Here is an 18,485-nt window from a genome sequence, read left to right as displayed (position 1 = left end):
TGATAAGATCTACACAGTTAGGTCAAGGTCAGAGGTCAAGTCCCTAGCAACGACATAAAACACCATAGCAACCATATATTTTTGAACTTAGAAGGCTATGAATAATATAAATATGACATTTTTATTACTGGAAATGACATTTTTGTCCCTAGCAACGACATACAAGTCCATAGCAACCACTTATTTTTTTAACTTTAAATGATATGAATAGTACATAAAACATATGAACATAAAAGTCCTTAGAAACCATATATTTTTTAATTAAGAAGGCAAATAATAAAAGAAAAAAGGAAAGACCATTCAATTGTTCATGAACAATTGACTTTTTAATTTTCTTGTTTTTTTCTGAAATATTTCTGAAGGAATTATTCTCTTAAAATAGGCGAACATTTATATTGAAAGCAAACAAAATCGGCAAAATATGTTCTTAAATTTGTCTTAGAATCATGAAATCTCCAATTATCAAGGATATACTTTACATGAAAAAATTATATGCTGTTGACACACATATTTCTGTTTGATTGCTATACTATAATCATAAGGTCACTAACTTATTAAAAAGTATTAAAAAGAAATAAGAAAAAATGTATTATTTTTCCATTTTCAATCCATGTTTTACATTGTGCAGATGTATTCGACAAAAAATTCGTGACATGGGCCATTTACTGTACCGTGACCTTGCAGAGAGCGTGTGACTTTCTCTTCACCATACATTGTATTTAACGGTTGTGCATTAAACCTCCTGCAACTGACGTAAGGGGTTTATTCTGGACTTCGGACGGGAGAAACCCAGGGAATACAATATCTGTATACGCAAGTTAGCTATTTGGGTTCGACACGGAAGAAACATAACTGTTTAATATTAATCCAATAACAAATGTGTACTCAAAGTTTAATTGTTTTAAGTATTCTTACTAGTGTTGAATTTACTTCCACGTGGAAGTGGATTCATCATAAGTAGCATTATATACTTAGATGATTTCTTCCATTATTGTATTTTAGAAGTATATTTTCAGTGATTTCTAGGTAAAGCGATGTATCAAATTAAGCGTTTGCTGTATTTTAGAATTAAGACTGAAGCTATAGCATTCGATATCTTTGTGTGTGTTTTATGAACAGAAAGTAAATAAATGAATTCATCACGAAAGTTTTATTTCTAACATTAGCAGATTATGGATGATTTGATTGTGAATGCAGACAATAAAATAACAATTGTTATTTAAATAACCTTTTATAAATACGTCGACAAATGTCTTATTACATTGTAAAACCGGGGGAAAATAACTTATTAAAAAATGAAATGACTTACAAAGATTTTGTAAGGGAGTATGTTAACATCTGTATATGCCATTATTAAGTACACCACACATATGATATACGTCTGCTTCGTTAACAGATAAAATATAACTTATTAATGAAGCAGCCGATAGTAACCAATCGTTTAAAGTTAATTGTGAAAGAAAATACCAATAAAATGACGTAGCAATGTTACAGGAAATATTAAACATAAGATCTGTTGCTCTGTAGGGGAGGTGATCCTTTAAACTCTCATCGAATCACAAATAGGATCGAGGCGTCTATCTGGCGAATGAACGAGCGGATATAGGAACAGTTCATTCAGTTATTATTTGTAATAAACTGCATAATTTCGTAAAATATATATTTAAAATATATCTAATAATACATATTTATTATCTATGATTGTTAGTTATTACATATAAGCATAGTATTTAATAAATATTGGAATATGTTTCACGTATTACAATTTACCAACATTGTTTCTTGTATGTGGGATTTACAAAGTTCGAATTTTCTCTACAAGTGACAAAAAAGCTTCGAAGACAAAATGTTCGTTTCTTTACGATGGGATGCCGATCCATTTCAATGCTATTTCTAATTATAGTGCTGTGTTTATCATTTGTTGCGTGTTTCCCTTTATCTGAAAAAGACCGAAACTGGCAAAATCCACTCAGTGGGAATACACAAGACATTATGGATATAAAGAACTTTGGACGGCAAATTTTGGATGGTGATTACTTTTTGCAACAAAGCAAAAACATGGGTAATACAAAACAAACTGCAGAAATAAAACAGGAAAATATTGAGAATTTGACAGAAAATATTCTGGATTCTTATAAAGACGAACCTAATAGTTCGCATCCTTTAATACGACATAAACGTTATTCTATGAGTTTTCAATCAGTGCATAGCAAATTGACGCCTTATTTAGATCCGAGTTTTGATCCATTTTACAATGCTCATGTAATGCCATGTAGTTACCAGCTTCGACACTATTGTCTCAATAACGGAGTCTGTGCCGTGGTTCGGGCTCTAGATATAATAACATGCAGGTATGTACAGTCAATTTGCTTTTTTTTTTCCCTTTATTTTATTGCGTAATTATCAAGGAAAGCTGGTTCTGGAACAATAGTATATGTTTATAAACATACATGTTTTAAACGTAATTTCTTTGAACACGACATGTGTTTTTGAATAATAAGACATCTGCTACGGAATGAACTGCTAAAAACAATGCTTTGTTTGAAAATTGCAGTATACAGACAAATTCTGTGCTGCATATCTTATTGTAGGAAAGGTATAACCATCGCGTAATAATATTGAATTTAGAGTAATTTACAAATAGTTATAAAAATGTTTCTATAAGAGTAAATTTTTAAACGAAAATCACTCTGTCAAACAATGCAAATGTTGCACATAGTTTTCAACATAAGACATAATGAATAAAACTAGAAACAATGTTAGCATCAATGAAACAGCAACCAACAAACTTAGGTGATCAAACAAGTCATCTTATATTAAAAAAAGAAGATGTGGTGTGAATTCAAATGAAACATCTCTTCACAAGAGATCAAATGACACAGAAATTAACAGCTATTGGTCACTGCACGGCCTATAACAATGAGCAAAGCCCATTCTACATAGTCATCTATACAAGGTTATTTTTTTAGTCTCAAGTTGTTTCTGCAACAAAAAAAGTTAGGAAAAATGTGCTTGAATTTGGTTCAAGAGCCTTTTCATTTGGTATTTTTTTTTATTTATACGATGATTTTGCAAAAATAAACAGTGATTTCAGGAACAGCATTCGTGTTGTAAATGCCTGGAAAAAAATCATGATATGTCAAAATAAAGGTATTGAAAATATTGTATGCAAATGTTAGTATTAACTACAGTTGAAATGGCTATCAGTTCAGCTTGCAAATGATGTCTGTTATATATTATTGCAAGGTTTAAAAATTTAATTTTAAAAATATCTTTTTCTTCTAATCTGTATGCGATATAAAACACCCAGTATCCTAAATTAATACCTTTTTAATCTATTCTCACATTGTTAGATGCATATGGTTTATCAAGTAGCCAATTATGTAATATTTTATAGAGATTTAAGTGTGTGGTATTTTTAACATCCTCACGACAATGTTACCAATTATCGAGTCCTGTTGACCTTTTTTTCAAGACTATAACATAAATCTGAAAAATTTTACAGACTTTAAACTTCCATTTTTCTTTCTGTTAAATACTCAATTCAATACTTGATAAACATTCATTCATTCAACCTATGCACTAATGCGCTGAAATATATGTTGGGTACGATAGTTGTTTGATGAGTACCAAGTAACCAGTCTTTATTATGAGGAATTTTAGCTATAAAGAAGCTGAAATAACATTGATAAAACGTTTGGTATACAAATTACACCTTATGACACGTGGATCGCAGGAAATCTAAAAGATTGTATTTTTACTGACAACAATTTGAAGTAGAAAAACGTGCAGCATAGTGTTATTTGTCAACAGGTTTTGGACAATTATGTTGATATTATACATGGATAAACTACTTCATCAAAGTGTTAACAAAGATTGCTGACCTTATCTGCCGGAACATACGAGTATAACATCTTATGATTTTACGATGTTTGTTTATGCTCTCTTAACAGCCGTACATATGTTTTGTAGTATTAAACATCAAACGACTGCTTGCAGTACGATGCACATCTATCAACGTGAGGTTAACATAAGATGTACGACGTTTTGCTTTCCTTTATATATTATGACAGAAAGAAAGATATTACCCTACAAAATACTCGAGAAGCCTTCAATCAAACACACTTCCTCTTTGTAGTCATGATAGGTACTCGAGAACTATAAAACACCAATAGCCTTTTTTATTTTGTGGTAATTCAAAGCCACTTATTTTTCAATCCTACATGTGCTGTATACCTGGCAAACATTTTAATCTGTTTGCAACTGTTTGCTTGTTTATTGTACTCTTCCGTCTATTGAAGTTACACGATTGAATCTTTATTTCAGTGATCTAATCTAGGTTTTGTACTCGCAAAACACGCAGAGTGCATATATTGACATGAACTGTTTTGAAAGGTTCTGTGAATAAGTTTAATAATAAAAATCAAATATATAAGAAACGTTTTTGGAATCAAAAAGATAATTTCCGGTATACCTACATATTTTTCATGGTCAACTATTAATAGGTACAATTTACTAACAAAAATGTATATGAAATATATGAAATATATGACATGATGCCAGAATGTGTTTTATGTGAGATAATAGTGTCAACAATACGCTGATGAAGTGATGATATAAATTATTAAGGAAGTCATTGACCGATCATGATGAATTAAAGGCTCAAGAAAAGTTTCAGCCGCACAAGCTTTGTGTGTTTATTTGTTTATCTTTTAATTAATCAATTTGTTTCAAATTAGTGAACAAAGAAAACGATGTTCATAACCATACCGACCGCAGAATATAAGTGCACTCTTATAGCACATTATTTGGCAAAGCTAATAAAACATAACCTAAGCTGTCATAACATAACCCAGGTTGCCATAAATTGAAATAAGATAGACATGAGATTGATTGACAGCTGAAATACCGCTACTAAAAGGATATTTTCATAAATCATAAATGCAGGCGAATAAGAAAGATAGTGGTAAAGATTCAGTGCGCTAAGGAATTATACTACCCATCCCCACCATATTTTTTTATTGAAAGATGACCTCATACACATCTTAATTTTACAGCCCGCAAGAAACATGAGTAACTGTCAAATCAATATTTTTCCGGTTGAGTTTGGTGTGAATCTTTGCAATGGCCAATATCTTTGATTATAGATACTGCAATTACGAATTTATCAAATATTATACTCACTATGCTTCATGCAAAAAAAACCTACATTTAACTGTTTACTGAGATGATCGGTATACTACAATATTCTTTGTTTGAATTGTATTTTGAATTTGCAACGTCCTTCTTTACTACGAACAAACGTAGGCCATGCACGATATGAATTGAACCTGTGAAAAAAATAGCGTATCCTCTTGTAGAATTCTTTGTTAAATTGTTTCGTTAAATTTTTTGAAATCAATAAGATATTAAACAAGTTAAACGGACTCAAATTCATTGAATAGATGACAACACTTTGCATAGCCTCTGTTCAACATGAGCTAACAATATAGTCATTTCGTTTCACATCCTAGTTTGTAGATTAGAACTGACTAACTCTATTTACATTGATTGATTGTTGGCGTTTAATGCCACTTTCAGTTCTTTTGACTATAGCCGCCAGCTATAATTGATGGAGGGAGTCGAAGTGCTTGGAGAGAAGCAACCGAACTTCAGAGTAAAACGCAACTTCATAGAGCGGGTTCGAACACAAAACCGCAGTGCCAATGTAGACACACTCGGTATTAAGACCACACGGTCATTGAGGTTTTCGACAAGTTTATTATGACGCAACTTAACTAGATTTAGTTAATTTTAGTACTCTTTCCATGCCACGGATATCGATTTTATTCATTTATGTACATTTCATTCATTCATATACAATAATGAATAGCAGTGATTACTATTTAACGATGTTTCAGTTAAAAGCATAATCTGTATACCAAACATGAGGTGCGTAGGATTCTTAATGCAAATCTAGTACCTTTGTGTTTTTCTTCTTTCACTCGTTCTTTGATTTAATCTTATGATGCCTTTTACAAATGAAATCACAAATCACTATTAATTTTTAAAATCCGTTAACATGAAATTTCTATCATATCAAAGCTAAAATTTGTCAAAACACGTACTGCTACTAAATAATCATTTAATGTTTCTGAAATAAAAAATGGTATGAAACATCACACCATGGAAAGTAAAAACGTTAACATCTTTATTTGTTTGTGTACCACTGTTTCGGAAACAATTTTGTTTTACATAAAACTCATGTTAACGGATTTTAAAAAATGAAATATAGCCTCTTCCATAATTTTAGGAGTTTTATAATATGTGAATGATCAATCTGATATTGCTACTAGTTTTGTCAAGTAATGGCTTTGCCACTATGATTGGTTACGACTATATAATGACGTGACGGGTGATAGCAGGGGATGTTTCCTCTGTATACGCACATAGTCTCATCCCATGGAGTATGCAATTTCATTTATTTCCACTCCCATTTTTGTATGTTATAAACATCGGTATATTTCTTTTATATTATTAATGAATGGCATATAAAAGTTAAAGGGAAATCTCTTGTTGTGTATTGGATACTTAAATATAGTTACGTTTGTCGTGGAAAAAGATTATGCTGTTTCGATTTTAAGCTCTGACTTTTGTACAATACATAATGATTGATCTTTTACATTTTTTGTCTTTTTTTCAATAGATGTCCAGTTCAGTACACGGGTAAAAGATGTGAAATGATAGATACTGATTATCTATTGGCCCTGTTTGGGGTAAGTAATCATACATGCCGGCACAGCTTCAAAATGAAATATACATGATCATACATTAACAGATTTCCGTTTGAAGATAATCTAGATATTTTGACAACTAGATCTCATTTAAAGCGAGTCCTGCAGTTTATATATGAAATATCATATCTGTTAAAATGTTAAAACAATAATTATCAATTTTATAAGGCACACATTCGCGAGCATTTATAACTTGTTTGTCTCTAAACGTGCCTTTCTTAATTCCGGGATAAATACAGCCATGAGCTGATTGGTGAGAATGTAATGATGCGGAAGTATAGATTGTGTGTCCTTTCAGAATATTTTTTTTGTTTACTGGAAGAGGTGCTTTTACTTGTAAGAACATTGAAGTGTTTATCAATTACTAATGGTTTACATAAACAATAAATTTGTTACGTAAAACATCTGTTCATTAAAGTGTTGTTCAAAACATATCTATAGTACATTTTCGAGGCCTCTTGAGAATTATAAGAGATTACTTCAGAAAAGATCTTCAATACAGTTAGGTTAAACAATCATATACGTATATAATCAAGGACAGTTGACCATAAAAATAATTGAACAATTTTTCATATATGAATAATTATTATATTGATAATATTGGGTTTTTTTTTCTTAATATTTAGAACGTGGGTTTTAATTAAGATGTGGGATAATCAAAGAGGATACAAACATTGACGCAACTTCATAATTATTATATTAAATGCAATTGCAACACTGACAAAACAAGTGGGTTGATTTTTTTCTATGGTGTTGACTTCTAGTCTATACTGACGGAAGGAAGATACAAAGAAAGAAAATATAAAAGATATACGCAATTTCAGGACATCGAACGACCTTCAGCAATTAAAAAACACATATACCATATAGTAACCTATTAAACACCTGAAATAGAAACTGAAAAACAAAAAGAGAAAGAAAAAAATCAAACGAGAACAGTCAACATCGACCTGATTTATAAATACACGAAAAATAGATGGGCTATGCTAAAAAAATATATCATCTTTGGTCATAAAGGACATTTCACAACGTCAGGAACATTTCGAATTATCCACATGTAGACGCATATGTAATTGTATATAATATACAGCATCTTCATACCATAAACCTTCATCTTTTTTTTCACTTTAAGGTTGATATTGATGCATACGATTGAGCTTCTTTTTCTAAAAATAGCTACATTTTCAGAGTTTTAAGAAACACTCACCACTTTAAGAAGATTGTATTCTAAGCCATTGAAGATATTGCTAACTGTTAAATAACATCAATACTAACAATTTCAATAGACACAATCTTCAAGTTACATAAACGTTACACATTCTATATGCGACCAGAATAGCACTTCACAAATATAGTGACAGTTAATCGGCAAATACAATTTGAGCATAATACTTTCCCTTAAAGTTGGGGTTTCTTTCAATAGCTAAAACAGCATTTAACGTTTAAAAATATACTCCTGGAATAGACGATGCTAAAAGAGTTTTTTATTCAACTGTATGAAATTCATTTTCTGTGAACATGAGGAACAATGATAAATGATATTTCACCCAAACAGTTTGAACCGTGGTATACATCCCGCTCCTACTTTTCTTTCTTTAAGTTCATATATTACCGTCAAAATTACCAAAATTTCCACAACATAGCATAAAAAGTTAGAAGTGTAGGTACATGTAATTGTAGGAAAGAACTAATCGTACTGATTACTTCCTTATGTAACAGGTTGATATAAACGTTTAATAAGCAGTTTTGGCAAGTATTTTCTAGATGATCTTCATGACAATTATAGTGATGGATTGCCTTCTTACCTCCTATCATCAGTTGCACTCAATTCCTTCACATCAACGTGCTCTAATTATAATCAAATGATTTCTTGTAGATTCAGTAATAAACAGATGAAGACAAAGAACCACGTAACATGATTCATACATCATCTCCAGGAGTACGTCGACATCTTAGCTTGAAAAACATCATACCAAAACGACCAAGGCATAGAACACAGTCTGCAGAACGTGTCACCTCTGTTGACAGACATGGATGCCAAGTCCGTCCTCTTACATATATGAACTTCAAGCTGGTTTTTCATAAAACTTGAGAATATTCAAGCTTTAAAATGGTTGAATATCTCTTCTTATATCTAGGCACGCGCGTTACCAAAGACCAATTAAGGTAACATGGTTGAAAGAAGTTATTAACACCAGTGCTATCGTTTTTAGGGGGTGGTAAATTTGCTTCCTCTATAGTAAAAAAAACATACCATAAAATCATATGCATCATGTGGGTCTCATGTTATGAATGGCAATATTTTTTTAAAATCATTTTAGGTCATCTGGCCAAAGACCATTTCAGCCATTGCCATCTGTTGGTATCCGTCTTCCTCTTGTCAACATTTCAAATTGTGTACTCCCTTTTTTATAACCACCGAACACAACAAAGCACAAATATTCTGTTACGTTGAAACCAAATTCGAAATTGCAACTTTTGCTGTTATTTTCAAGAACAAATGAAGTGAAATAAAAAGTCACAACGTCATTTTAAGGTAGTTTATAAATGTTGATCTTTGGTCCTGATCAAATTTCCCGAGAAAACCATTTGGTAAGAATTTAATAATGTTACTTCTGAAACTAGCTGACTGAGTTGAAACCAAACTTTCAAAACATCTCCCCATAAAAGACATTATAATTAATTTTTTATAAGCCGATCTGAAATTCAAAATGACCAGCAGAGTTCAAAGTTTACATTGGATCTTATGGAAAATAACAGTGAGTTTTCATTAGTTGGCACCCCAAATAGAGGTAAACAAAAATAAACTATTTAGAATACATAACTTAGTCAATTTGATATAGACCAGAGGCCCTATTAGTGTAAAGGGCCAACATAGGAAAGTTGCAGCGCAGACATTGTATGATAAGATTTCGTAAGTCCTCTGGTCATGTGTTAAGCAATTCAGGCTCATAGGAGCCTCTAATTTAATTAAAAAACATATTTAAGAGGCAATTATTATCCGTTATTTGATTAAATTAAAAGCTTTTTAGGCGTACCTGCAAAACGTTTTAATATTCTGTAGTTAGAGTGTCAGTCAGCAGGCGTTTTGGCTTTGTGAATAATGTAACGTTTTGCACCTTTTGACTGGAAGGTAATATTTACAACTTCCTGTTTATTTTGTCGCAGTAAGACTAAGTTCATGTTGTCTTTAAACGAGATTGAACCTGTATCAATCTTAAAATCATAATGTTATATTTTTGTTCAGTGGATATTTTACATATGAATACAACTAATTGGTGTTGAGATTGTAAAAGCTGTTGGGGACGATTGTTGTTTTTATGGAGATACATTTCTTCTAGAGAACTGCCTCTCTATCAAGAGGAACGCTGTGATATATTATGTTGTTGCAATGTTGTATTTTTGTTCATAACAAATGCAAATCAAACCTGTTGTATTTTTATTTTTTATCTTTTGCAAAATATCATAGTGTTAATTGTGATGTGATTTTTTACATTCAAAGAAAAACTTTTATCATTTTTTTTAATTTCTTTTTTGTTTATAAATGGCTAAATTGTTGAAAATTTAACGATAAAAAAAGCTGGTGAGATTATCAGACTTGCATTTATATTGTTATTTACTGTTACTGTATAGACTATAGATGTGTTAGCTAATGTTGGTGAAAATGATTGATTTTATGTAGATTGTTCAAAAATATAGATGATGGTAGCGAAAGTGCTCAAGTGAAACTCATGTAAATCTGAAGTTACATACATGTATATCAAACTATCGTTTCACATAGGAATTGTTTATGTTAATAGACCTTGTAACACTTTAGAAAAAAAATGACCCACCGAAAGATAAATTATAATTGACCCACCGTAAGATAAATTGTACACGATAAGTATATTCTGTCAGTGCTGAAACCATTATTAGTATGTGGTTTCATGGTGAAGTTAGTACAAATAATGTTTAATACAATACTACTTCTATTATGAAGTTAAGAGAAGAAATCATAATGATCTAAATTTCCTCTTCCATTAATAGTTTACGGAAAGCAAAACATGAAAATATTACTTAAGACGACTAGACCCTGCTGTGGTGAACTTTGCACATGAGTTGATGGACACTACTAAGCTTATTTGTTGTTATTTTGTTTATGCAAAGACGTTTAAAAAATTAGCAGGGTATAGATCTATGTCCATGACATCTGAATGATGTGTAATATTTTCATTTGAAAATTGGAATAATCATTCACTAGGAACGATATAGAAGCATGGTCGGCGATAATTATTGGCGTAGGCTTGGAAAATTCAACAGAGAAAACAAAGTTAAAAACTGTTTTCATTCCAATTTGATTTCTATATAAAGGTAGCTTCATAATATCAAACTCTAGAAAAAAAACCTTTAAACTCAAGTGTAAATCAATTTGACTTTGGAGTAGACTTTTTATTGGCTGAGTGTTTGCACATTGGGCTACTTTTGATGCTTCACTGACTTTTATATATACAGTTATGTTTAATTCAATTTTACATGGTCATATGCCATCGCATTAAGATGCTTAAAGAGGCATTTACAGCTGTTAGACTGGCTTTACTTTTTTATTATTAAATCAGTAGACAGACAAGGTGGTCTTCGTAATTGAAAATTACCACTATACCATAATATAAAACATAATAGTTTATACTGAGTGCTTGTCTTCATGGAAAGCAATTTTCAAATCTTTAGTTACATTTGTTTGTTAAAATATGTATATATGTCAACTGGTTTATAAAGAAAATATTATTTGTGATTTTATATTATTAAGAAAATTATTTTAAAATGATGATAAAAAAGCGAAGATTATATATATGTTAACTATCTGATAATCAAATTAATCTATTGTACACTAATGGTGATAAAAAAGATGTATTGAACACCGGATTTTGTGTTAAAACGACTAATCTGCGCCCACTTGTAGCCAATTATTGTTAATGAAGAGATCGTTAGTGGACGGAACAGGATTACTTAGCTTAGATTAACTGGTTACTGTACACCGGATTAACTCGTTGTCTAATTACTTTACAGTACATACGCTGTTTATCTCTTTATAAATAATTAATTTATTTTTCACATGTTTTTTGACGATTCTGTTTTAATTCGACTTGGTATCATGTTAGTTATTTATTTGTTAAAATTCAGGAATTCTACATATTAAAAAACAAAAAACATAAATGTGTTTTACATTAAATCTTTTTTTTTACTTCATCACTCAACATTTCTATCATTAGACTTTTTCTTGACATGCATGGAATATTTGCCACTGGACGTTAAACAACTAATAGTTAAGAACCTTCGCCAGCCTAAAAGAATTCAAAAAGCGTTATCATCATACCAAATGTATCATTTTTTAGCCAAATGAATACTTAAATAATTATCAATCAAATTTATTCATTTTCATATTTTCATTGTAGTAGGACATTATTCCCTTTCCTGTCATCTCTCAGGGTATTCATTTTGGGTTTATAAGAGACACAAACTGTCTGAGGAATATAAGATGTAAATACTTATATCATTTAAGGTATATATATGGAAAAACTATGTTATAAAAGATTAAATAATGTAATAAAGGAATGGAAAGTTTAGTTGTGTTTATCTCTGACTTTCAATCCTGGTATTTATGATGAGTTTTTTTCACACATATATAATATATTAAGACATCGCGGTTTGTCTGGCTTGCTAAAGTTCGGCTCTACAGAAACTGGATGTGTGTAAAAACAAACACAACAGAATTTCTAACAACTACTCGGAACTAACCTACTCAATTTTAACGTGGTTAAAGCATAAGATGATGAGTATATATGTTAGCGGCAATAAGTGAAATTAGGCATTAAGCTTAAATCCTAGGCAATAAGCTAACGCCTAGGCAGTAAGTCTATTGCCTAAATGATGTTAGGCATTAGTCTTAAATCCTGAAAAATGTGAGCAGGCATTAAGCTTAATGCCTAAAATGTAAATGCGAGTAAATAAAAGACATTTATTCATTTAAATTAAAATATTTTTGTTACATAATAATATTATGATAACTGTGGCCTGTTTATCGACACTGTCCTAAGATTAGTCCTATAAGATATTCTTAGGACAGAAAATATGATATAGTTAGGATCGACTTACGACATTTCTTAGCATTCTGCACATCGAAAGCTATCTGAGGATTTCATTAGCTGGGATGTCCTAAGTATTGGCGTAAAAGAAAATAGCAAATGAAAAAAATGAAATATTGTATCAAATTCAACCAAAAACATTAATTCACACACCGATTAATTATTAGAAAATAATTACTAGTTTTAAATGAAAGGTTATAAATATTTTTTATATTATAATTGTAGATCTAAACTCTTTGAAACAAAATATAAGTAAAAAATATAACTACGTTTTATATTAGAATTGAACAAAATAATTGTAAATAGTAAAAATTAAATATATAATCGGTAAAATCATGTTATGCTTTGAGGGACCTGAATTCGAAGCGTCACGGTTTCATACTTAAAAGTTCATAGGGAAATCTCGTGCATCTTCATATAAATACTGAATACTTCAACTATTTTATTTTATTACTGCAAATAACATACGTTTGAGAATGAAAAGAAGAAAAAAAATCAAATTTCACCGATTTTAACAATGCAAAAGTACAGGACCCAGTGTCATCCTAAATATAAAAAAGAAGATGTGGCATGATTACCAATATGACAAATATCCACAGGAGACCAGAAATAAATTAACAAATAAAATATGTTATTTATATTAAAATGCATCAAATAATAATTTAGAAATATAAAAACTTGATAGAAATTTGTGTTAAAAAATCATTTTGTTATCACGAATTGTCGAACTATTAACAAAGACAATTTACTTATCCAATAAAAAAAATAGAAAATGGTGTGATAAAAAAAAATCCAATCTTAATTTGGTCTACTTTTGACAAGTTCAAACCAGCTCGACTAATGAAGTGTACAAATTTTCAAATAAATATAATTATAATTAAACTGTCAATTGTTCTTGAACAATTGAGAGGTCTTTCCTTTTTTAATGTAAAATACATGTTCCAACAGACGTAGAATGTATTGAAAAGATCAAAGGTCAACCTTAAAAAGCTCGAAAACACACTAAAAATCCTTTAAATAAGGTTAAAAACACTAAATTCGCTATCTGGGACATGACCTTGACCTTTGACCTTTTGACCTTTGTCAAGGTCATTGGTCCCCAATGCCATTACTGAAGACCTTAAGGGTCTAGGACCTTTGGTTATATAGTAAAAGCTGATTTTGTCTTTTCAAAAACCTAAAACAGGGGTTATGCCCCTTATAGAAAGGTCAAATCTCTTTGGTCAAAATGTAACAAAGTTGCGCCATAATGACCCAAACATTTTCCACCATTTAAAACTTCTGTAAGTATAATGGTTTCTGAGATTATCCCATAACAAGGTGTTAGGTCAAAGTTCAAGGTCAACATACAAATTTGACCTTGAGGTATTTTTTAAAGATACATGAAATGATGATGATTGGTGAAGATCCTATGTGTCTATGACTTACGGTTTCTGAGTTTTGGTGGCCAACCGACACCGGTTAATTTTCATAGGGGCATAACCCTACCAATGAGTCGTTGAATCTTTTCGATCCAAATGTAACGAAGAACCAGGGTCTGGTCCTGAACAAATTTCACCCTTCATTTTTTTTCTACCTATTACGGTTACGGTGTTGGAACGATAACAAGGTTTTTGGGTTTCGGAGGGATTACTCCGAACCGACAAAATATTTCGACTCACAGGGTGAGTTCCGGATAGGTATTCATGACACCGATACAAAGTGTGAACATGAAAGCGACACGTCTTACGGTTACGGAGGGAAATTTTGTCAAAGTTTGGCGGAACAAGAAGAATAATAATAATTAAACTGTCAATTGTTCTTGAACAATTGAGAGGTCTTTCCTTTCGCAATGTAAAATACATGTTCAAATAGACGTAGAATGTATTGAAAAGCTTTAAAACACACTGAAAATCCTTTAAATAAGGTTAAAAACACTAAATTCGCTATCTTGGACATGACCTTGACCTTTGACCTTTTGACCTTTGTCAAGGTCATTAGTCCCCAATGTCATTGCTGAAGACCCCATGGGTCTAGGACCTTCGGTTATGTAGTAAAAGCTGATTTTGTCTTTTCAGAAACGTAAAAGAGGCTTTATGCCCCTTAAAAAAAGGTCAAATCTCTGCGGTCAAAATGTAACAAAGTTGCGCCGTAATGACCCAAACATTTTCCACTATTTAAAATTTCTGTAAGTATAATGGTTTCTGAGATTATCCCATAACAAGGTGTTAGGTCAAAGGTCAAGGTCAACATACAAATTTGACCTTGAGGTATTTTTCAAAGATACATGAATTGATGATGATTGGTGAAGATCCTAGGTGTCTACGACATACGGTTTCTGAGTTTTGGTGTTCCACCGACACCGGTTAATTTTCATAGGGGCATAACCCTACCAATGAGTCGTTGAATCTTTTCGATCCAAATGTAACGAAGAACCGGGGTCTGGTCCTGAACAAATTTCACCCTTTGTTTTTTTTCTACCTATTACGGTTACCGTGTTGGAACGATAACAAGGTTTTTGGGTTTCGGAGGGATTACTCCGAACCGACAAAATATTTCGACTCACAGGGTGAGTTCCGGATAGGTATTCATGACACCGATACAAAGTGTGAATATGAAAGCGACACGTCTTACGGTTACGGAGGGAAATTTTGTCAAAGTTTGGCGGAACAAAAAGAATAATAATAAACGGAAGAAATACAGTAAGGTCTTTCCCTTTAGTAAAAGGAAAGACCTTAATAATAATCAGAAGAAATACAGTAAGGTCTTTCCCTTTAGTAAAAGGAAAGACCTTAATTATTCTATAGAATCTCCCCCCTTTTTCAATTGGATAAAATTACTTTTTTTTAAGTCTTTTTGATACTTATTTATACCACACAAACACGAATGTATGAGTTTATTCTGTTTTTCAAAATAACTAAATAAACTTACTAATTTTGAAGATCTGTCAAATGAATGTATATTTATAAATGTAGAATTAGAAATATAATAAAAAAACTACTCTTTATCAAGAATAAATCACCCAATATGCATAAATTCCAGAGTTTACTTATTGCCTAAAATTATCTTCGGCAATAGGATGAATAATCATCATCAGATTTCAGGCAATAAGCTTAATGCCTGAAAATTTCAGGCAATAACTTAATGCCTAGGCGTTAGCTTATTGCCTAGGATTTAAGCTTAATGCCTAATTTTACTTATTGCCGCTAACATATACAAATAAAGGCAATAGTAGTATACCGATGTTCAAAAGTAATAAATCGATTGAGAGAAACAAATCCGAGTTACAAACTTAAACCTAAAAAACACATCAACTATAAGAGGAAAACAAAGAAACAACAGCACTACCGACGTGCAACATAAACAAGCACAAAGATACATAGAAACGAACTATTTGATAACAACTGCAATAATCCCGAATAAGTACAAGACATTTTAACATGGTGGGTATACAAAAGATATTTGAGGATGCGTTAATAAAATACAAATCTAACGACGTAAAAAAATCAAAAGGCATCTTGAGGTTAACATTTAGTCTATACACTATGACAAGTTCTAAATCGAGAAGGTTCTAGAAATGATAGAATTGTATTCAATTATTAAAATCATTCAGTGTTTATTTTGTACCAAATTTTACTGTCTAAGTGTAAATAGGAAAATGTTTGGGACAACATATACGTTTGACCAAACATAATTTCAAACCGTACAATATAATATGTTGTTTAGTCTGTATAAACACTTAATTTCGACATGTTTGACTGTTACATTATAACAGATTGCTCTCAGTACATGCTTAACAAAGAGTTTTCGTCAAAACATATCTGAACTAAACATGAGGAATATACTGCAAATCAACATCTTGATATTAATTCTCCTCAGAGAACCATTTTTTTTTAGTAATAAAAGAGCAATTTCAAAAGTATGGTTTTTCTCTTTTTATAAACAAAGCTGAACCATTTCTTTCGGTCTTTCTTTAAGATTAAAACGAGGTTTACTGGTTTAAAAGATAAAAAGTCGATAGTTCTTTTTTACACTGAACAATAATTTGATTGTATGTAGTCTAAAAATTCTTGGGAATATTCATTTCACAACCCTTAGAGTATAGGTAGTTGCACCAGCTGTAATTATGTAGTCAAAATAATTTATAGGCAATATAAACAAAATGTTTCAAGACTTATACTTTGTCTTTTAGAAATTTCCCATGATGTTCACTTATGAAATAGTTTGAATTAGAAAAAGGCAACATTAATATGCGTCTAAACAACAAAAAAGGCCCTGCGCAGGTATCGTAATGGTTAAAAAATACATTTCAGAATATTTCATATATATGAAGGGTTTGGTGAACAATGTTTCCAAGATGCACAACATCAGACCAAAAGTCTTGATGCAGTAGAAAAAACCAGGCCTTTACATCAAACCCACAGAAAACTAAATAAATGAGACTACATACAAACCAGTAAGATTTTCTTAAGATCGAACACTTTACTGTTGAAGATGTACAACAATTCACTTACCTTGGAAGTATTGTTAGTACATCAGGAGGCACAGACGAAGACATATCGGCAAGAAAAACGAAAGCACAGCAGTTTTTTTCCATGCTAGAACCTGTTTGGAGGAGAAATGCTTTAAAAACTAGCACAGAGTTAAGGATATTTACCACCAATGTCAAATTTGTACTACTATACGGATCAGAAACCTGGAGAAAAACAGCTGCATGTCAAATCAGTCAAAACATTTGTCGAAAAATATTTGAAAAACATCCTCAACATCAGATGGCCAAACAAAAAAGCCAACAATGAGTTATGGAGAAGAACTTAACAACAGCCAACAACTCAGATAATAAGAACAAGAAAATGGAAGTGGATCGGACACACCCTCAGAAAAAAAGACACAACATTACATAGCAATCCCAAGAAGAGAACCCACAAGGACATCGAAAAAGAGTGAGTCAAAAAAAAACAACACCTGGCGCAGGGGACTAACAACCGAGCTTAGTAAAATTGGGAAGACCTGAAAAGAAACAAAACGAAAAACCATGGACAGTAAGAAATAGAGAGAAACTGTAGTTGCCCTATGCCCCCTTGGGACGAAGTGGATTAAGTCAGGTAAGTCAGGTAAACAAGGTACATTTAAAGGTAATGCTTTCTTCGTTGGCAAATGTCATTAGTGTGCACTTATGTACCAATACCCAGCTCAAGATCTGCCGACATTGTAAAAAAACATCAAGACAAGTATTTTAAGCCAAATGGTCGTAACTCCGCGAAAAAGTTGGTAAACCGAAACGAAACCCAACAATAATTTTCACAATAAAAACTGGGAATATATCAAAGTGACAAAAACCCAACAAGAGAGCAGAAAATATTCAATGGCCACCAATGGACATCCAAAGCAGTGCAAAAATTTCGCAACCGGAGGCCGATTTTATGATCAGCTTGCCTTAAACAATTATGTATACTAGTTCTGTGAAATGGATGCCACCCAAAACTCCGAAACATATAAATGAAACAAAATTAAAAAAAAAACCCACACAAGACGAGCAAAGGCTACCGGTTTCTTACTTGTCAGAAGCGCAAACATATATTTAAACACGAATAAATCAATTTTACCTTTC

General features: G+C 31.6%; 1 protein-coding gene across 1 annotated transcript; it reads left to right on the top strand.

Moving 5' to 3' along the window:
- The first annotated feature begins 1,493 nt into the window (after window positions 1-1,493).
- Window positions 1,494-12,376, top strand: LOC139517032 (pro-neuregulin-1, membrane-bound isoform-like). Its single transcript, XM_071307621.1, has 3 exons — window positions 1,494-2,351; window positions 6,686-6,755; window positions 8,650-12,376. The coding sequence occupies exons 1-3, from the start codon at window positions 1,864-1,866 to the stop codon at window positions 8,656-8,658; spliced, it is 567 nt and encodes a 188-aa protein (XP_071163722.1). The 5' UTR covers window positions 1,494-1,863; the 3' UTR covers window positions 8,659-12,376.
- Window positions 12,377-18,485: the final 6,109 nt, after the last annotated feature.

This window comes from Mytilus edulis, chromosome 3, assembly GCF_963676685.1.
Source record: "Mytilus edulis chromosome 3, xbMytEdul2.2, whole genome shotgun sequence".
Classification (NCBI taxonomy): Eukaryota; Metazoa; Mollusca; class Bivalvia; order Mytilida; family Mytilidae; genus Mytilus; species Mytilus edulis.
The sequence above is the reverse complement of the archived record's forward strand: the minus strand, read 5'-3'. Positions and strand labels throughout refer to the sequence as shown.

Bases quoted from the DNA above. Each gene is read 5' to 3' on its own strand.
- LOC139517032 (XM_071307621.1), top strand. From the start codon at position 1,864: ATGGGATGCCGATCCATTTCAATGCTATTTCTAATTATAGTGCTGTGT. The intron at 2,352-6,685 runs GTATGTACAGTC...TTTTTTCAATAG, and splicing joins CTAGATATAATAACATGCAG to ATGTCCAGTTCAGTACACGG.